Source organism: Myxozyma melibiosi (assembly GCF_037950935.1).
Source record: "Myxozyma melibiosi strain Phaff 52-87 chromosome Unknown BZA70scaffold_11, whole genome shotgun sequence".
Taxonomy (NCBI): Eukaryota; Fungi; Ascomycota; class Lipomycetes; order Lipomycetales; family Lipomycetaceae; genus Myxozyma; species Myxozyma melibiosi.
In genome coordinates this window covers 543,385-561,996 of record NW_027042925.1, presented here as the reverse complement: position 1 = coordinate 561,996, position 18,612 = coordinate 543,385, and the positions used below count along the sequence as shown (strand labels likewise).

The 18,612-nt window shown below is 50.2% G+C and overlaps 10 protein-coding genes and 1 non-coding gene across 11 annotated transcripts; 5 read left to right on the top strand and 6 right to left on the bottom strand.

The window, feature by feature from the left end:
* BZA70DRAFT_72398 (uncharacterized protein) lies at window positions 1-1,950 on the top strand. The gene is made up of 3 exons (XM_064915359.1): window positions 1-236; window positions 311-902; window positions 960-1,950. The coding sequence occupies exons 1-3, from the start codon at window positions 114-116 to the stop codon at window positions 1,817-1,819; spliced, it is 1,575 nt and encodes a 524-aa protein (XP_064766717.1). The 5' UTR covers window positions 1-113; the 3' UTR covers window positions 1,820-1,950.
* Window positions 1,951-2,081: 131 nt separating this feature from the next.
* On the bottom strand, window positions 2,082-2,916 carry BZA70DRAFT_269098 (ribonuclease H-like domain-containing protein; the record flags this gene model as incomplete). The annotated part of the gene is made up of 3 exons (XM_064911197.1): window positions 2,082-2,507; window positions 2,572-2,736; window positions 2,785-2,916. The coding sequence occupies 3 exons, from the start codon at window positions 2,914-2,916 to the stop codon at window positions 2,082-2,084; spliced, it is 723 nt and encodes a 240-aa protein (XP_064766716.1).
* Window positions 2,917-2,977: 61 nt separating this feature from the next.
* BZA70DRAFT_283168 (CPSF A subunit region-domain-containing protein) lies at window positions 2,978-7,324 on the bottom strand. Its single transcript, XM_064913391.1, has 3 exons — window positions 6,340-7,324; window positions 4,870-6,281; window positions 2,978-4,673 (listed from the first exon to the last, which is right to left on the bottom strand). The coding sequence occupies exons 1-3, from the start codon at window positions 7,228-7,230 to the stop codon at window positions 3,299-3,301; spliced, it is 3,678 nt and encodes a 1,225-aa protein (XP_064766715.1). The 5' UTR covers window positions 7,231-7,324; the 3' UTR covers window positions 2,978-3,298.
* An 84-nt stretch (window positions 7,325-7,408) lies between these two features.
* BZA70DRAFT_297005 (uncharacterized protein) lies at window positions 7,409-9,692 on the bottom strand. Its single transcript, XM_064914549.1, has 2 exons — window positions 9,275-9,692; window positions 7,409-9,213 (listed from the first exon to the last, which is right to left on the bottom strand). Exons 1-2 carry the CDS (start codon window positions 9,420-9,422, stop codon window positions 7,484-7,486), a joined length of 1,878 nt encoding a protein of 625 aa, XP_064766714.1. The 5' UTR covers window positions 9,423-9,692; the 3' UTR covers window positions 7,409-7,483.
* Window positions 9,693-9,898: 206 nt separating this feature from the next.
* Window positions 9,899-10,293, bottom strand: BZA70DRAFT_291263 (uncharacterized protein; the record flags this gene model as incomplete). Its single annotated transcript, XM_064914282.1, has 3 exons — window positions 9,899-9,912; window positions 9,975-10,103; window positions 10,164-10,293. 3 exons carry the CDS (start codon window positions 10,291-10,293, stop codon window positions 9,899-9,901), a joined length of 273 nt encoding a protein of 90 aa, XP_064766713.1.
* A 450-nt stretch (window positions 10,294-10,743) lies between these two features.
* On the top strand, window positions 10,744-12,441 carry BZA70DRAFT_72324 (palmitoyltransferase erf2). Its single transcript, XM_064915357.1, has 7 exons — window positions 10,744-11,329; window positions 11,399-11,504; window positions 11,562-11,751; window positions 11,803-11,860; window positions 11,912-12,149; window positions 12,198-12,301; window positions 12,358-12,441. Exons 1-7 carry the CDS (start codon window positions 11,034-11,036, stop codon window positions 12,392-12,394), a joined length of 1,029 nt encoding a protein of 342 aa, XP_064766712.1. The 5' UTR covers window positions 10,744-11,033; the 3' UTR covers window positions 12,395-12,441.
* Window positions 12,442-12,592: 151 nt separating this feature from the next.
* BZA70DRAFT_299977 (HIT-like domain-containing protein) lies at window positions 12,593-13,700 on the top strand (the record flags this gene model as incomplete). Its single annotated transcript, XM_064914680.1, has 4 exons — window positions 12,593-12,718; window positions 12,776-12,859; window positions 12,910-13,255; window positions 13,321-13,700. 4 exons carry the CDS (start codon window positions 12,593-12,595, stop codon window positions 13,698-13,700), a joined length of 936 nt encoding a protein of 311 aa, XP_064766711.1.
* A 15-nt stretch (window positions 13,701-13,715) lies between these two features.
* BZA70DRAFT_72285 (HAD-like domain-containing protein) lies at window positions 13,716-14,878 on the bottom strand. Its single transcript, XM_064915356.1, has 3 exons — window positions 14,438-14,878; window positions 14,120-14,377; window positions 13,716-14,048 (listed from the first exon to the last, which is right to left on the bottom strand). The coding sequence occupies exons 1-3, from the start codon at window positions 14,786-14,788 to the stop codon at window positions 13,734-13,736; spliced, it is 924 nt and encodes a 307-aa protein (XP_064766710.1). The 5' UTR covers window positions 14,789-14,878; the 3' UTR covers window positions 13,716-13,733.
* Window position 14,879: 1 nt separating this feature from the next.
* On the top strand, window positions 14,880-16,812 carry BZA70DRAFT_72282 (WD40-repeat-containing domain protein). The gene is made up of 4 exons (XM_064915355.1): window positions 14,880-15,295; window positions 15,348-15,629; window positions 15,683-16,046; window positions 16,103-16,812. Exons 1-4 carry the CDS (start codon window positions 14,960-14,962, stop codon window positions 16,558-16,560), a joined length of 1,440 nt encoding a protein of 479 aa, XP_064766709.1. The 5' UTR covers window positions 14,880-14,959; the 3' UTR covers window positions 16,561-16,812.
* A 211-nt stretch (window positions 16,813-17,023) lies between these two features.
* Window positions 17,024-17,114, top strand: BZA70DRAFT_t75. The gene has a single exon. It is a non-coding gene; the product is annotated as a tRNA-Lys (tRNA).
* A 75-nt stretch (window positions 17,115-17,189) lies between these two features.
* On the bottom strand, window positions 17,190-18,531 carry BZA70DRAFT_283130 (uncharacterized protein). The gene has a single exon (XM_064913390.1). The coding sequence runs from the start codon at window positions 18,473-18,475 to the stop codon at window positions 17,300-17,302; it is 1,176 nt and encodes a 391-aa protein (XP_064766708.1). The 5' UTR covers window positions 18,476-18,531; the 3' UTR covers window positions 17,190-17,299.
* Between the last annotated feature and the right edge of the window lie 81 nt (window positions 18,532-18,612).

The window sequence follows — 18,612 nt, the reverse complement described above, 5'->3', positions numbered from 1 at the left end:
ATAGGCTGACGGGGTGAGGGGTTGGTAGACGCACGTGACATTAGAAACATATCTAGAGCCTCTGCTCTACTACTACTGCTACTACTCACAATCAATCATATTCTAACAGCACAATGGACTCTCTCGATCCGGCGCACGTCGAGTCGCTGCAGCAGTTTGTGACAATCACGAGCTGGCCCGAAAACGACATCGAAGGCGCGATCCAGATGCTGTCGGTCTGCCAGTGGAATGTCGAGGTGAGCCTGTTTCTGATACTCTGTCCTGATATCAGTTGATTCCGATACAAACATCTACTCATTCATCATAATAGCTCGCAATCACTCGCTTCTACGACGAAGGACCTCTGCGACCAAACCCCCACGAGCCCGCAAGAACACCGACGCCGCCGCCGGTGGTCGCGCCGCGGATAGCGAGTCCGACGCCGCGGACGCTGGCGCCTCGGCCGTCGTCTTTCCTCGCGAGCATCATCACCTCGGTCGTGTTCTTCCCGCTGTCGGTGGTCTCTAAAGTCGCGCACTCGGCATACTACCTCTTCACGATGCTGTTCCCGTTCCTGCCCCGGCTCACCGGGGTGTACCCCGCCAACCTCGGCGCAGCGCGGTCCGAGCGACGATCTGTGAATCCACGGGACACCGCCGCGCGCTTCATCCGCGATTTTGAGGAGGAAGTAGGCAGTAGTGGCGAATCACGGCTGTCGTTCTTTGAAGGGGGATACACGCAGGCCTTGGATCTGGCGAAGAAGGAGCTGCGGTTCTTGGTCGTGCTGCTGCAGAGCGATGAGCATGATGATACTACCAAGTTTAATAAGGAGGTGCTGTGTGCGCCTGAGGTTGTGCAGTATTTCCAGGAACATCAGATCCTTGTCTGGGCAGGCAACGTTCGCGAGTCGGAAGCGTATCAGGGTGAGTTTATCTCGCATTTCTTCTAGATCTTCTCTACAGACAACTAACATACTCCAGTCTCAAACGCGCTGTCGTGCACGAAATACCCATTCCTAGCGATAATTGCCTACACCCCCGCCACAGCCTCGCACCCTTCCGCAATGTCGATCCACGCCCGTCTGCAAGGCTTCATGTCCCCTCCCGCGCTCATCGCGAACCTCAACACAGTCATCACCCGCCACGGCCCTGTGCTGGACCGAATCCGCAACGAGCGCAACGAGCAGCAGCAGGCAAGGGAGATCCGCGCGCAGCAGGATTCCGCGTACGAGGCTTCGTTGGCTGCCGATCGCGAGCGGGAGCGGGCGAGAGCGGAGAGAGAGCGCGCGGAGCAGGAGAGGATCGCGGAGCAGGAGCGCGTCGAGAGAGAGAAGCTAGAGGCCGAGCAGCGCATTGCGCAGTATAAGCTGTGGCGCGCGTCGCAGCTCAAACAGACCATGCTCGAATTCACAGACCAGCAGCCTTCTACGACTGAAAAAGTAGCGCGGATCAGTATCCGTCTGCCGTCAGGCGACCGCGTGGTTACGCGGTTTTTGGCAGAGTCTCAGACTGTCGAGGATATTTATGCATTTGTGGATTGCTATGACATCTTGCATCCCAAACCGTCGTCCTCTGCTGCTTCTACCTCTGCGCGGTCTTTGGCATCTTCAGGATCGTCTACTTCGCTCTCGTCCATGGCTACATCCACCGCTGCTGCTACCAACAGCAAACCAGAAAACTACACACACAGATATAAATTCAACCTCGTCTCCCCCATGCCACGGTTCCTGGTCCCCGTTGATGCCGACAAACTGATAAAGGACGAAAAAAGCCTGTTTCCGAACGGCAACTTGATTGTCGAGGAGGAGGTCGAGGAGGAGGAGGAGAGTGTTGGTGCTTAGAGTGTTGTCGAGCGTCGCTAATGAATCATACATCATCATCATCTACGAGCTTCTCATGTAGTGCCAAAATCACATTGCAACTCCAGCTGAGATCAGACAACTCTAGGAGAAACCACAAAGAACATAGTCCGCGCCACAATGACTTCCTCTGCGCCTTTTTTAGCTAATCTGTCTGCCGCCTCGTTCCCTTCTACCCTGGAATGACCAGACACATGCCGAAACTCAGTATCTAAATTCGCTGCCCGCCGTTTGTCAATCTGCTCTAGAATACTGCGCACCAGGTCCTTGTTTTCGACCGGTTTCCCCCTTGCGTTAATGTACCCGTTCGCCTCCCACTTTTTGCACCCCAGACGGTGACGCAGTTGATTGCGTACTGCGAATCCGTGCAGATCGTCATCGGCTGAGAAGGGTTATCGACCAACGCTTGACGAACGGCAGCTAACTCTGCTCTCTGATTGGTCTGAACAGCACCGTCAAGTGGCTTTCCTGAATTTCTCGAATCGTTCGGACCGTAGTATACACCGACCCCGGCTCTTGCGCCTGGTCTACCATTGCGCAGACAGCAGCCGTCCGCGTAGACGACAATGAAGTTTTTCCTGCGTGATTCTTCAGATTTGACATGATCATTGTAAAGATCTTCGAGTTTGCTTCGTTCGTCTACTTCGTCAGTGTAGAGATTGCCGATATACTGTTCATATGCCATCCACGCGGCCTCAAAGTCATAATACACCCTGCTTTTAGCCTTACTATACCCCGTTTACTTGATACTCATAATCCGCCAACCTGAAATAAACACCCGGCGCGCGCCCTTCAAACACAACCCAGCATTTCTCATCGTCCGCAGGATTCTTCGCGCCAAGATACCCCACGCTCTCGAAATCGTCAAAGTACGTCTCGCCTCGGTCATACAGATGGCCCTATTCCCGCCAAACAAGTGCTTTGTGGAGATTCGTAAACCAGCGGACTTCGGCGCGGTAGTAGAGGTCGAGTTGGAGCTCGGCTAGTTCTCGGTCAAGGTAGATACCCGGGTTATGACCTGGATCGGAAGCGTTAATTGATATGCGTGAGTCGATGAGATTTAGTGATGTGTATACCATCGTGAACCACGTAATAGACCGGCATTACGTTCGATCTTGTGCAATTGATCAAAAAGCGCTAATTTTAAAGGAATAGAAGAAGAGTTGGCGATATTAAGATCAGATAATCGATCTGGATAGGAACAAAGTAAACAGATAAAGTCATGTGACGCGATGCATCCCCGCAAAAGTATTCTACACTGCACAACAATTTGATAGCTCAAGATCACTGCTTCAGTCGGAACAGAGCTTTCTTCTCTTGCTTTCGCCAACTCGGACGAGTAGAGGAAGCAGAGAACTCATCATCACCACCACCACCACCTACAACTTCACATAGTGTCCATAAATCACATTATAACTCCAGCTAACTAAAGTCCACATATCATACACATCTTACACCCACTCAAAAAGCATACCTCGCTCTCATCCCCGAGATCTTCCTCTCCACCTCCCGCACAGACCGCTCCAGCTCGCTCGCAATACTTCTCTTCTTCTCAATCGGCAGAGTGAAGTACTGCTCGCAAAGGTCGCCGTCAATCGTGCCTTTCACCGGAACATACACGCCGCGGTAGATCAGGTGGTCGCGCCCGGCTAGTGGTGGGTTCTCGGTCCGCATCTGGCCTTCCAACTGCTGGAAAAACTCGACGTCTTCGCGCGACGCAAACGGCGCGATGATCCCGATCGTGCCCTGGATGCCTGTATACAGCACAACCTCGCGCCCTCCAGACACCAACTGTGTCTTGTGCACCGACGTCGGGATATCGCCCACAAAGTAATGCGCCACCAACTCCAACCGATCCGGCGCTCCGTTCAGGAACGGCCGCGCAGTCATCAGTTGCGCACCGTTATCCTCGTCCGCGTCCCACGACACTTTCTCGGGACACCGCACCACCCACAGGTTGCCAAACTTGTCGCCGCCTACGACGGTAGCGTAATCGAGCATCGTCGCACAGGTCGTGTGTCTTGCGATCGTGTCGTCCACAAACGGCAAAAACTTGTGCTCTTGGTGCCGGTACACAAGGTATGTCACCGACTGCTGGCTGTCGCCGATAATCACCCGGTTATGCGAAACGTTGATCGTCACGATCGCGTTCAGCGCCCGGTTCCGGTACTCGGCCTTGCGCAGCAACCGCTTCATTCCCATGTCGTACGCCCTCAGCGTCGCGCCAATGCCGACAAGCAGCCGGCCTTGGAACTCAGTCATGCAAATCGGCGGCTGCTCAACCTCAGTCGCGTGGATAAACTCCAGCGACCGCCCGTCTTCGCTCGCTTTGTACACTCGCAGGTATCCTGCACTGCAGTTCTTTGGAATCAGACTCACGTTCTTCGCAGTCCCCACAACCACATACACATCCAACTCCTTCCCTTCTTCTTTCTCTTCTTCTTCCTCCTCCTCGTCTTCTTCCTCGCGTCTCCGTTTCTGATACTCGCTAAACGAACACACCACGATCGAGAACGCAGCCTCGTCATCTTCTAGCTCAATCTTACTCGTAATCTCCTGTCCAATCGGATCCACAACTTCAATGCATGACGCCCATTTCCCTGTATACCTCGCATTGCCAAAGTCCTCCGCCGGCAGCTCTTCAAAATCCTGCTGCTGCTTCTTTGAGCTCGTCGCTAGTAGTTTCTCCTTTGAGCTTGGAGACAGAGTGCTGTTGTCGCTCTCGGCCACATAGTACAGTGGCTGGTACGGATTCTGCGTCATCTGACGGGGAGTATATCGGAGAGGAATAATATCTTGCTTGATATTATCCGTCAATTTCTCCATCGTAAAGATCCTATTTCATGTCAGTCACCATTCCCATACTCTCATAACCAGCTTTCTCACGAAGAAAGCGTCTGGATCACGTTTCAGTAGGAACAATTGAATATTTTATAAAATAATCAATCCTCATAATTATTAGGATACCTTACTCTCATCATATCATGATCCAGACGCATTCCCGTACCGAAAAAAAAAAAGAACTCTCATACCTTAGATTACTGCCCTCAATACCAACGACTCCCTCAGCGCACTGCTCGCTGCAAAATCCGCTGCCGTACTCCAAGGGCTCGTATACCAACGGCGTGACCTTGAAACTGACATCCTGCGTATACGCCAGCCATGACCGGCTAGACAATGCAAGTACCGTCGGCTGACCTTGCATTTCGACCTTGAACAGTTTGACTGGTTTGGGTCCTAGAAATTGTGTTTGTGTGTCGGACAGCTGGCCGGTGATTGAGTCGAGAACTGCTCGGAGATAGACTCCGTTGTGGAGACCAATGTGGAGATATAATGTTGAGCTGTTGTCCAGCAGTCTCTGCGCTTCCGGGAAAGTCGAGTCTGGCATGACCATGATCTGCAATGCTGTAGGTGCTGCAGTCAAGGCCTGCACACTCATCGACTCTAGCGTGTTTTCCGGATCAAGCGAGATAATACGCACAGTACTGTCCTCGCACCCAACAGCCAGGAATGAGTTCCGCACTTTTCCTTCCGGGACATCGCCTAGAGAGATTGAAGTCACGGCTGCACCCATCTGCTGACGATCTTGGTACTCATTCAACTGGCCTTCGTCGTCGAGCTCAAAGTATACAATCTCGGTCGTCGACAGAGCGACCGCGACTTGCCGGCTGTTGGTTGCCGCTGCAACAATCACGGTGTGCAGAGGCGCTTCCCATTCGTTTACCTCTTTGTCTGCGGATATGTGACGGATGCCCTTGGGATGCACTTGCACGAGTGAATCCTCCCCGAGTTGCTGAACTGCCAGCGTAGGCGTCGAGGATAGGAACCCAGAGTCAGTGACCTCCTCGACTGTCTCGCCGATAGACAGAATCAGAGTAGCGTTAGTGAACGAGAGCACGATGTAGGCATCATACTCGTCTGTAGCCGTCAGTCGCGTCGTCCACACCGCAATTGGCTCTCCCGGCAGCTCGGAAGCGACAATCTCAGTAACCTCCAAACCATGTCTTATAGTTCTGAACGACGAGCGCGCACCTTGTCCTGCAAGCGCATAGATCTGAGGCGCGTCCTCGCCCGTCAGATTTGCAACTTCTGAGTTCACAAGCGGACTCAAGCTGTCGATAATGTCGACGAGCACTAGGTTATCGAGCGGACGCGGATGGAAAAATGCAGTCGGGTAGTCTGAAATCTCGCCCTTTGTGTAATCTGCGCTCGAAAACTCGGTCTCGTCGTCATCGTCGCCGAGCTTCTCGAATTGGTAAAACATGTGCGAGCCACCTTCCGCGGAGACAAACAAAAAGCCGGATTTGAGAATGTTGAGGCTCTTGGCGACGGGTACTGTGTCAAAGTATTTGATCTTTATGTTCTGCACACCCTGTACGTTGTAGTCTATCGTAACCTTGAATAAATCTCCCTCGTCGGATTGCAGCAGGAAAAAGAAAGCGCTCTGCATGATTGTTAGTACATATCTTGAAGATCAAAAAGAAAAAAAAAAGGCGACCCACCTTCATCTTGTGCACAACACCGCAGACAATGATTCGCTTTCGAGAAGGATCATCAAACGGGGTCCTTCTTCGAGGAATGGGAACTTTGTGAATGCGTTTGTTCATATGCCGATACACCAAAAACCCCTCGGTGCAGACCAGCACACCCGAGGGCCCATCCGCACCACCAGGGACCGGAAGCAGGAAGCTCGAGTTGCGATCGACGACGTCGGACCATATTCTGACGACGTGGTTGAGGCCGAGATCGAGCTCGTAGTAAGTGAGCATCTTTTGGACTTCTGTGTAGGCTTTCCCGGTCGAATCGAGGTCGCATTCGGAGTAGTCGATCTCCAAGGCGGCAAAGATGGGGTTGTCGTAGCCGACATCTAGACCGATGAGGTCGTAGAGAAGACACCGCGGCTTGTGGGCCTCTAATGGAGAGGAGATTGTGATGTTTGCTTGGGAGTCACGGTTGAGGATATAAACCAGCTTATTCTTTTCGACCGACGCAATCATTGTCGCGCGACCTTTTGGATCCACAGCGAGGTATTCACCAGGCACCACGCGCCTGACACCCGTCTTTCCAAACGTTTCCAGGTGAACCTTGACGAACCTCGACTGGTCTGGTTTATACTCGAGGATAGCTATGCGCCCTGAATCCGATCCGACTATAACGTAGTCCTTTGACGCCCCAGCGACGCGGAAGGGCACAATTGTCCGAACCACGCCAAACAAGTTGTAAGACACGAGCGGGACGAGTTTTCCCGCGTTCGCGTCTGGCTTGTAGAGATGCAGATTCGAGCCTTCAGCGATGATGATTTCCTGACTTCGCTGGCCAGAAAACTGGCCGATGATGGAAGCCGTGACCGCAGAGGGCGGCACCAGCGTCAGCGCATACAAGTACATCGACATTCTGGAGACGGCTCTTCAGTTCACCGACTCTCCTTCCTTCTTCGAGCAGTGATTGTCTCTTCGTGAAGGACGTCAGCTCGTTGCGTGAACGAGTGTGGTCGAGAAAAGAAAAAGAGAAAAGAGCGTCGAGGAGCAAAACAAATTCTCTGTGCGATTACATGGATGAGGGGCTTGTGTAGGGTTTACTGTTGCTGCCTACTGTTACTGCAAAGCAATATTATTGCAATAATGATACAAAGATATGAATTAGAAATTAATAAGCCAAGTCGTAGCGGCCATCAGTGGCATTTTCGTCAGGAAGCAGCATAGTGTTCTCGGGAAACAGCTGCTGGCTGTTTTGCCTATGCGAGTCAAACTCCGGGAACAGCTCGGGACCAAGCGAATTGATCATTTCCGTGACTTCTTTCGAGAGTTCTTCTCTTGTGATGCGAAGTTTAGCAAGTGAGGTAGTCTTGTTGGGGTTGAGACAGGTAACGAGTGGTTTAAGAGACTTGAAGATGTCCATTCCGATCTCGCCGATTCGGAGCGCGGCGTAGGTAATCATCGGGAAGAGGATCAAAAAGAAGAGCGTGACGAGCCAGATCGGCCTGAATTGAGGTACGAGGTTGTACTTCCAGGTGATCCAGGTTGCTAGAAGTGCGTAGACCCAGTACAGCGCTGGAGCTAATCCGAGAGCGACCAGGATCTTCCATGTCGCAATGACATCGCGTGCTTGGACCTTAACAGTCGAGGCCTTCAAAGCCTGCGCGGCCTTTGCTTTTGATATTTTCTTGGTGGCAATAAATACCGGAGCAAACAGAATTGCTCCAGGAAGAGCACCAAGAAGCAAGATCGAGAGCTTGAGCGACCGGTAGATGAGCTTAACCGCGATAACCCCGGTTGACATGGTCGCGTACTCGACCTGATGATCTAGGATACCCAAATGCCGCAGGTTTTGGTTATATCTCGTGACTCCCTCTCGCAGATGGATAATACGCGGATCGTTCTTGTAGTGTGTGTAGCCAACAATCAAGCGGCGGTTCATTTCGATCGTGAGCGAGATTGGGAATTTCTTATGCAGAGGCTTGTATAGCCGGCGAGCAGCCTGGATGACCATCATCGTGTCGTAATCGGGTGAGGTAACTGTAACCGCCAGCAGAGCGCTCTGCACCATTCCCAGCATGGTCGAGACAGCTGTGCGACGGGCTTCGCCTCCTTCGTGATATTTGGCGACTAGATCGGCCGGGACATCCAAAGGAGGGCCAAACTCGACGACAGCTCTCGAGCGAAATTTGTGGGGGTGGAAATAATTCATGCCGCAGGGCACGATTTTGACGTTGCAGTCTGGGTTGTGGTCGATTGCCCCGAGAGCCATGATTGCGACACCGGCCTTGAGAGGAAGCAGGTCTGGCCGGTCGTGGGAGCCGCCTTCGGGAAAGATGCCGATACATCCGCCATTGTTGAGGTAGTGGAACACTTGCTCGTATACTTCTTTCTGTTGGATCTTTGGAGCAGACTTGTAAGTGAGCTTGTCGTGCCTTAGGGCGTCGAGAGCTTTGTCCTTGAATGGTTTCTTGAGTTTTAGTTCAGAATCAGAGACAATCTCCGAGATCTCTGCGGTGCCAACGTTTTTGGAGAGCATGATTAGACCACCGACGACGCACTCTGTAGTGAATTTCGTGTTTTCCCCGTATAATGTCTCTGTATCTGATCTGTCTTTGATATAGACTGTGCCGGACGCTGGTTTTGCGAGGTCTTGTGCACGCGCGACGGGGATGGTGTTGATAGCCTTTGCGATTGTTCCGATGAACTTGCGCTTCATGGACGCGGCAGCGATGAGGAAGGAGACTCGGCGGCCGGCTTCGTTGCGGATCAAGCGCATGAGCATGATTGGGTCGATGAACTGGTTTGCATGAGGAGCAGCGACGAAGATGATCGGTCCGTGTCGGGGGATCCTGTAAGCACCGCGTGGCCGGATTTCCCGAAAGAAGAGGTCGAAAACGACTAGATTGTGCGTGTTAATAGTGGTTCTTTAACAATTTCGAAATCTGTAGTATAGACTCACCCGACCAGGACCAGATAATCAGGTCATAGATCCATGCTTGGAAAGTGAGGATGGTATCGATCGAGTGTACTCTCTCCGGCTTCTTTGTGGGTTTCTCATCATCCGGAAGGAGTGGCTTGGACTCAGGCTCGACCGGATCGCTCGGCATGAGTGCTTTTGTTGAGTGAGGAGGTCAGGAAGATGCAGAGAGGAGGAGTAGAAGTGGCGGAGAGGAGATGTGGAGATTTGCGGGTGGAGAAGTTGATGATATGCGAACAAGGCAGGAACAACGACTGACGATGCTGAGTTCACCACGACGCAATTACAGCACAATAAACCACACAATTAACAACGGCACAAGTAACAACAGTAATTGAACCGCAGATTACTGTAAAAACCTCTGCTATCCCGCCGCTGGCGAACAAGTCAACGAGTCGAGAGTTCGCGGTTATCGTCTGGTTGCTTTAATTCTCGCAGTTTCTTATTTCCTTTAGAGTTTGGAGTTACCCGGTGGGAAGTTCTTTCACTATTTCCTATTTCTATTCTACTTAACTAGTTAAAACTAGTAATTTGTACTAATAACTGTGTTATATTCAGGAATACATATATCCTGTCTGTATACTGTGTCTGTGATGATACTCCTACTCATTCAAATCTTCCTGTTTATTCTGCACTACTGTCAGTAACTATCGAGACCTGATAAAGTAAACTGACCACATACTCTTGGTGTCCTTGATATGATCAGCCAGAGGAAAGTTGATACTGTTCTTGACCTCTTCGCTGCCCGCCCATTTGTTCTTCTGGCTGGGCTTCATGTGCGCGAACGACTCTGAAGATCCACCGGAAATTCCTAAGCATGGTCTCTGTTAGATGGCGAGCTAGACAATCTCCTGGCAGAGGTCAGACTTACCGGCCCAGTAGCCCATCGCGCCCATGGTGATCAGCACGGTCCCGCCGAGGAGGTAGAGGCCTGGGTGGCGACGGCCGTAGGAGTTGAGCTGGTGGGAGGCATCAGCCATATGCTGAGTAGCAGGAGACATTGTGCTGTGATGTTGTTGCTGAAAATACTGTTGGTTTCTGCAGGAAGTAGACTGGGGAGAAAGATAAGGAATGAGATCCACGGCAGATGCGTCCCTGTTATAAAGGCTCTGGGTGATTGGCGTTGCCTCCAAATCCCTCAACGTCGGTCAGGAGAATGAGTCCAAGATGGTTAAAGACGACCGAGATCGGCAAGAACTGGGTGGAGCGATTACCGCATAGGGCAGGCAGCGGGAGGGCCAATAATCATGTGGCAGATCTGGGTGATGTCATCCGATCCGAGATGAGCTCAGGCGAGTTTATGTCTTTCATTGTTGATTGCTTATCATTGTGATATTACAAGAGATCAGGAGCAGGGACGGAGCGATATCTCGACCTGACTGCCCGCTGCCACATCGCTCTCGCTATATCGCTGCCACAGCACTATTCTACTATAATACAATCAATTACAATCACTTCTTATCAACACTTCTTGTCTTTGATCCTCTACGAATACCAAAAAAGAAAGAAGTGGAGCGGTTGGCGATGTCGATCGCGTCGCGTGCGGCTACGACGATGACGTCAGAGACCGTTGTCGAGCTGCTCGTCGGTGCCGGTCCACGCAGAGATAATAGAAAGTTGTGGAGAAGATGCGATAAGAGGATTATTTGCTGTTGTTGTAGATGTAGAATGAGCTGCTGAATAGCTGTAGGTATCAAAGACACAGTAGTAGTTAACATGTTGTATAACGATATGCCAACAAATGCCAATACGCCGCAGTAGACCCCTGATCCACGTCTGCTGTTATCTGATATCTGCAATAACCCGCCGAATCTCACTTATTGTCACAACAATAGATCAAAACAGCATCATGGCTCTGGAGAAGCAGCAGCCGGCGGTGAATGAGCTCGAAGACCAACCCAGCAGCAGCCTCCCTGTCTTCCAGGGCAACGCCAGGTTCTTCCTCGGCGGCCGTCTCCAGACTTCTGTAGGTCCGCCTACAAATCTGCTGGCTGTGGTTGCTATCGTAGTTCCTGTTGGACTCTACTTTGGATTCTGGTGTGTGTCTTTTATAGTATTGCTTGTTTTCTTCTTGTTTTTTTCTTGTTTCAAGCTCACTCGTCACAGCGCGCCCCGGATATGGCATCGTCTTTCGCCAGCGATCCCAATACTCGTCGCCTATCTCCTCGTCTTGTCTCTTTCTTCTTTGTTCAAGCTCACCTCTGATCCCGGCGTATGTCATTCTACTCTTCTATTTTATCTACGTGCCCTATTCTGACTCATATCGCAGGTCCTCCCGCGAGGCATCCACGCCGAAGACGAGCATCCAGCTTCAGAACAAGAAACTGTCGTTTACATCCCCTACCGCACAAATGACCCTCTCGCGCCTACAATCGACCTGGCGGTAAAGTACTGCACCGTATGCAACATATGGAGGCCTGCTCGAGCTAGTCATTGCCGGACCTGCGATTGCTGTATAGGTGTGTTGCCTGAGCCTGAGTCATTTTCTGCATTTAACTAATGATCTCTAGATCGATTGGACCATCACTGCAAATGGTTAAATGTCTGTGTCGGTGCTCGAAACTACAGGTCGGTATCCATATAACTATCTTCATAGAAGCAACACTAACTCTTCTGCAGATACTTCTTCACCTTCATCGCATCCTCCTCCATCCTCGCCCTCCTCACCTCCATCTCCAGCTTCCTAGCCGTCTTTCTCTGGAAACGCGACCACCAAGCATCCACTCTCGACGCCTTGCGATCGGCTCCCGTGTGCTTTGCTCTCGCGCTCTACTGCGCTGTCGGCCTTCTCTACCCAGCTGCGTTACTGGTCTTCCATATGTCCTTGCTGTGCCGGGGTATGAATACTCGTGAACAGGTAAGTGATGCGTTGCCAGATGCAGCTTAAATACTTATATCTTTGTAGATCATAGAGACACGACTTCCAAAAGAGCAAAGACATCGAGTGCGGAATTCAAACATCAGCGTTCGCAGTTTTCTAGATATCTGCTTTGCGCCGAAGCCGTTGAGGTAAGTTTCATGCATTCTATTCCTGAGTTGGTGGAATTGACACTATATTCTTTCAGTTATGTCCGACCCCCTAAGAGGAAGCAGGTTTATTGAATCATTTGAGATAGTAATGATATAAATGACATATTCTCTGCTGATATCTGATCGTAGTCTGCATAAGTAAACTTAGCTGCGTAGGGTTTCCATCTCATCCAACTCATGATCCGCCTCCACACGAGTCTAAAGCACCTCCACCAACTCAACCGCCGACTCTACACACCGGCACTCTATCATTCAAAAAATACAAGCGAAATGGCTGTCTCACTTCCGGACTCGTTTGCTGAGTTGCTGCGGTCAAAGTTCGAGGACGCGAAAAAGAGCGGGACTCTTGTTTTCACGGACTCGGTTGCTGAGGATGTGGAGGTTAAGAACGTGTCGGTGGGTTGTTGCTGCATATTCATATCTGCGTATAGTTGTATTCTAACATCTGAATAGTTCCAAATAAGACTTGCAGAGGGGCTGTCAAAGAAACCTGCTCCGTCTGAAGAGAAATCAGAAGACAAAACTCCAAAACCAAAGGTATTTCTTCCTCAAACCAAATCATCAACTACAGATTCTAATATCAACAGTTCAACCCATTCCTCAATCCCGACCCCGACCTCCTTCTCTGCGACCTTGGCCCCGACTACCGACTTGTTCTCAACAAATTCAGCATCGTCCCATACCACTTCCTCTGCATCACCAAAGACTTCAGGCCGCAGTCCTCGCCGCTCTCGGAGGAGGATCTGGAAGCGACCTGGGCCTGTTTGCAGGCTGACAGTGTCGAGGATGGAAAGAAGCTGATGGCGTTTTATAATTGCGGCGAGGTCTCTGGCGCTAGTCAGAGTCATAAGCATGTGCAGTTTATTCCGATTCCCGAGAAATCCAAGCTTATTCCTGATGTGGCCTTGACGTATGGTAACTCAAAGAGCCAAGGTATGTGTCTTCTGCAGTAGACCTTCCACAACAACACAAAGAAAGCATGATCTAACGAGATACAGATGCAATCGGCGAGTTCCCAACCTTCAACCCCGAGATCCCATTCGCGCACTTTGTCCTGCCGATCCCACCCTCCGCCACCGCCGAAGACCTCGTAATGCGCTTCTCGTCCCTTCTCGCGCGCACGCTGACCGCTCTTCACGAGCACGGCCAAAAGGGTATCGCGTTCAACTTTGCCATGACAAAGGAATGGATGTTCATGGCGCCTCGGACAAAGGCGTTTTACGAAGACGTGTCGGTTAATGCGACCGGTATGGTCGGCATGTTGATGGCAAAGTCAACCGAGCAGCTCGAGTTTATCAAGTCTACTGGGCCGCTTGAGGTTTTGCTTGGAGTTTCTGTGCCGTTGAAGTTGGAGGATGAAAAACATCACCACTACTGATAGAAAACTAATCTATAATCATTCTCTATAAATCTATGAATCGCCCAGCAAAGCAGTCTGCTCGTCCAAAGTGTATCCAAGAATATACAATATATCCTGTAGCGACTCAGTATTCAGTCTCGCCGGCGCCTTTGCCTGCACAATCGGTTTTGCATTCCAAGCGACGCCGTAGCCGGCCGTGCCCATCATCACCAGATCGTTCGCGCCGTCGCCGACAGCCATGGACTCTTGTAGCTCGATACTCTTCTCCTCTGCGATCTGCCGGAGGAGATGGGCTTTTCGCTCGGCGTTGACGATGTCGCCGAGGACTTTGCCTGTTAGAGCTGTGCCGTCGGGTGATACCTCCAGCTGGAGAAGTGATGTTAGCAAGAGAGTATTACGGTATGAGAAACATTATGAAAACTTAGGGGACCGCGCACAGTATTTGCGAAAGCATAGTCAAGACCCAACTGTCCCTTCAACCAGCTCGCGAGCGGGATAAACCCTCCGCTGAGTACAGCAAGAGTATATCCTTCCTTCTTCAGCACCTTGCAGAGTTCTATGGCGCCGGTTGTAATCTCAATCTTGCTCTTCAGCGACTCAAACACAGTCGCTGGTACACCTTCGAGCAGAGATGCGCGTCGGCGGAGGGATTCGTTGAAATCGATCTCGCCGTTCATTGCCAGGGCCGTGATTGCCTATAGTATGTTAGCAACTGGTAGATACACCACAGTTGAGGAAAACGGAGAAGAGCATACAGAAACGCGGTCCTCGACATCCGCATAGGCGGCAATCATATCAATGACCTCCTGTCTGATCAACGTCGAGTCCATATCAAACACCACCAGCCTCTTCCCCCTGCGGAACACATTATCCGGCTGCAAGCAAACATCAATCTTCTCCTGCAGACATATCGGGTTCACTGCTGCCTTCAGCGCGCTGAACTCGAGGTTGGCGGGTAGTTGGATCGTGTAGTCTTCCGCGCGGTCGGAGAGGACCTTGGTGCTGGTTACTGTCACGCTGAGGGAGGAGGCCAGCGAGGTCCACGCATCGCGCTGAGCTGGTGAGATTGGCGTCTTTGAGATTATTGTGCAGATGTATTTGCTCATCTTTCTTTGTTTTACTTATAATCTGGGGATACGTAAATATTGTCAAAAGTGTTCAAACTTCGGCATCGCAAAAAAAAAATTGAGCCGCACGATGATTATTTCTCGACATCCGCAAATCCTTCTTTCTTACAACATTCACACATCACCACTCACTAAAGGATCTCGGAGACCATGGCAGACTCCATGATAGACGAGTATCTGATCTACTGCACCGCTTCCAGCGGTCCCAAAGACGACGGCACGATCTCGGTCGGCAAGTTTAACTCTGGGCTCTCGACGGTCAAGACGTTCAAGCAATCTGGATCGTTCAGTAACCGGGTCGTAGTCAACGAGTCTGTGGTGCTGGCTGCGCAGGCAAAGAAAGCGATTATCAACGTCTACTCGTATGCAAAGGACGGGCCGGTGCAGAAACTGTTTGTGCCGGACAAGCTCAGCTGTCTTGCTGCTACTCACAGTGGAAAGTTTTTGGTGGCTGGGACTGCGAGCGGGAAGCTCATCGTCTGGGATGTACGTATATTTTTTGTTTGTGAAGAAAGAGCTATGCTGACAGCGTCTTTAGCTTACCTCTGGAGTATGCTTGCTTTACAAAGAAGTCCACTACGGCGAAATCAGCTGCCTCGTGTTTTCGCACGACGACGGCATGCTGTTCAGCGGCGGGCACGATAGCAGGATACTAGGCTGGCGACTGATTGATCTCGTGAGAGCGCAGTCGCGATATGAAGAGCTGCAGCCTGTTTGTAGCTCGAATCAGCATAAGCTGCCCATCACTGGACTTGCTTGCGGGTATGGAAGTTCGCTCGAGGCTAGGCTTTATAGCACCGCAGCTGATGGAACCTGCATGGTATGTCTTCTCTGCTTATTCCGTTTGTAGGGTGTTGGTCTAACATATGGCAGGTCTGGAATGCGTCTGATTTACGCCTCTACACCACCTACGTCTTTAACGGCACAGGCACATGCCTCGCCCTCGACCCCGCCGAGCGCGCAATCTACGTCGGCACCGACTCCGGCTCCATCATCCACATCGACCTCTACCGCTCCTCCAACGACGGCACAGGGCTAGAATACAACGGCGGTCTGCAACGAGTCGTCAACGTCGAGTCGGACGCGTACGCGCGGTTTGATTCGCATTCTGCTAAAGTGCTCTCGCTCGACTTGTCGTTCGACGCCACGCAGCTCGTGTCGGGGGGTGAAGACGGCGTTGTGCTGTTGTGGGATATTTCGTCGCATCAGATTATGAAGAAACTCGGACCCGCGAAAAGTGAGTCGATACTACATCTCTCCATCTACCTGTCTCTAACTCTAGACAACTTTTAGCACCGGTATTCTACGTCAAAATTCAACAATCCCTCCCCGCCACAAAATACTTCCAACTCGAGTCTCTGAAATTCAGCTTCGACCAGCAATTCGAACGAAACCACAACTCATGGTCTCTGCCTACTCCTTTTTCCGCGCCAAACGTGTCTATTACCCAGTTAGTCAACCAACCGTCTGGTCCTGATCACGAGCAGTTTATCAAAACTCAGCCGAACGCTATCGTGCCTCCTGGCTTTACGGGGTCACTTAAACCTTCCTCGCAACGGAAACCGACACAGACTAAATCAGACACAGACAAGAATACACCAACAACACCATCCACAACAGACGAGTCAACACAACTCCCCTCCTCCGAACAAGACAAGAAAGAGATCGAAGAACTAAAGGCGAAGTTACAGACTATGACCGGGGCATACAACCAACTCTGGGCAAAGTTCTCTGAAAAGTCAAGTAAATAAGTAAATCTTAGCGACTACATATTGGGTTTCTGTGTATTGTCTTTGCGTTGGGGTTACTTTTCTTTCTTCTACATTGGGGTGGTCGTTAGAGACTGTATGATAGTATAGATGGTTATTGTTGTATTGTAATAATAACTCAAAAGTCCTTCGTTCTTTATCGTTCTTCTATTTCACTGTAGTCTATAAACATCATCATCATTATTATTTCACTGTAGTCTTCATTGATATCTTGTAGTCTTCAATGATATCCTAAGACCAGTAGCTTTACAAAAGATGATCATATACCGCGTCAGCAGACCACTCAAACTAAATCCAGCACAAACCACACCCTCAACTCCCACATTTTCTACCACACCCCAAAGAAAGATCCCCACATAGCTAATAATCTCCAACAATTACGACAATTAAAATCAACTAAAGACACAGCTTATAGCTGGCTAGAAATATTTTTTTCCAACAAGAAGCCTGGCTAGCTCAATTGGCAGAGCGTGAGACTCTTAAGTTCTTCCTTAGAAGTCATCTCAAGGTTGGGGGTTCGAGACCCCCGTTAGGCTCTTTTTTTTGCTATTTTTTTTGCCCTACAATATGTTTTTTTGAAGGATTTCCTTTTCACGTTTTAAGATAAGTATATATTTATATCACTATTGAGATGATTTAGAGCAAGGAAGACTACGTCTAGCAAATAATATTACAGTTCACAGAATCGTATCGCGCGTAGTAGAACTCAAACAACTTCCTTCTACGGATCAACGATATCCACGTATTCTTGCAGAAAATCAGTCAACTTTGCAAACTTGACTGGAGTACGTAAATCGTTCTGCCTCTGTGTATTTGATGTTTTATCGAGCTGTGTCGGCTGTTGGGGAGTGTCGAGTGTAGTCGCAGTAGCATATGTCGAGCTCGCGTTATTGCGACTAGACGCAGAAGCACATGCGTCTACTTTCTGGGGCCGTTCTGTGCGTAAATTCTCCATCATTTTGAAGAACGCGTCGGCGTCGTATGTGCTAGAGATATCCATGATCGAGCTACTGTCGGTTGTTAGTCTTCGGCTCGTGGAGTCTGCGGATGGTGAAGTGCTTGGAGCGGCGAGCGAGGTTGAAAAGGTTGATGAAGATGGAGGGTGCTGTTCTGTATAGGTACTTCTGAAAACAGGTTCCTTGCGATTCAGTCGCGCAGGAGATGTTGTTGTCATCGGTTCTTTTCTTGACTGCGCGATCTTTGAAGGCGTCGCGGGGCTGACATCTCTGATCACGTCCAAATCGCCATCGCCGATTTTAAATGTCGTACACGCCCTCTTCTTTGCACCCATCCTATCAAACTCAACCTCGTCATTCGTATCCTTCCGTTTCCTAGATATATCAAGTTTAGCAGAATCAGACTGCGGCAGAATAGGTGCCGTAAGTTCGCGCAGATCGTCGCTTGTTAGATCGAAATCGTCAGATGGCTGCGATTGCTCAATTATCTCGGCCTCTTTTGACTGATTTTCTCTTCTTTTGGTTGCGTTAGTTCCTATGAGACTTCCCAGCATTATCTCATATACAGACCTTATATCACTCAGCATAGACTCAAAGTTCAGATCAGAATAAATGATCGAGCTACTAGAGTTCCCATCACTCTTATTCTCAGCCGCGACAGCAGGCTCGCTTTGCAAAGGCTTGACAGTAGGACTAGTATTAATGCTGCTCGACGAAGATGAAGACAGAAACAGTACGTCGTGCAACGATGCCTGAGTCGACCCTTTTTTGCCACTCGTGTTCGACTTCGTGCCACTCGTGTTTGACTTTGTGATTTTGCGATAATCTGTCATCGATCGCTGCCCGAGCTGTTTGAGGAAAACGATGCTGTCGGAGTGCATGTTTAAAAGTATTTGCTCGACAGCCTCAGTTCCGACTGCACAATGCAAATTATCAGACATATTCCTATCTTAGTAATAAAGGTTCAAAAGTACCTAGCTCCTCGCACGCCACCGAAAGACGGCATTTTAGCGGCGTTCCGGTCCATTTCTCAACATGCGCTGAGCAAAGAAATTCGCGGCCACTCTTCAAATCGTTA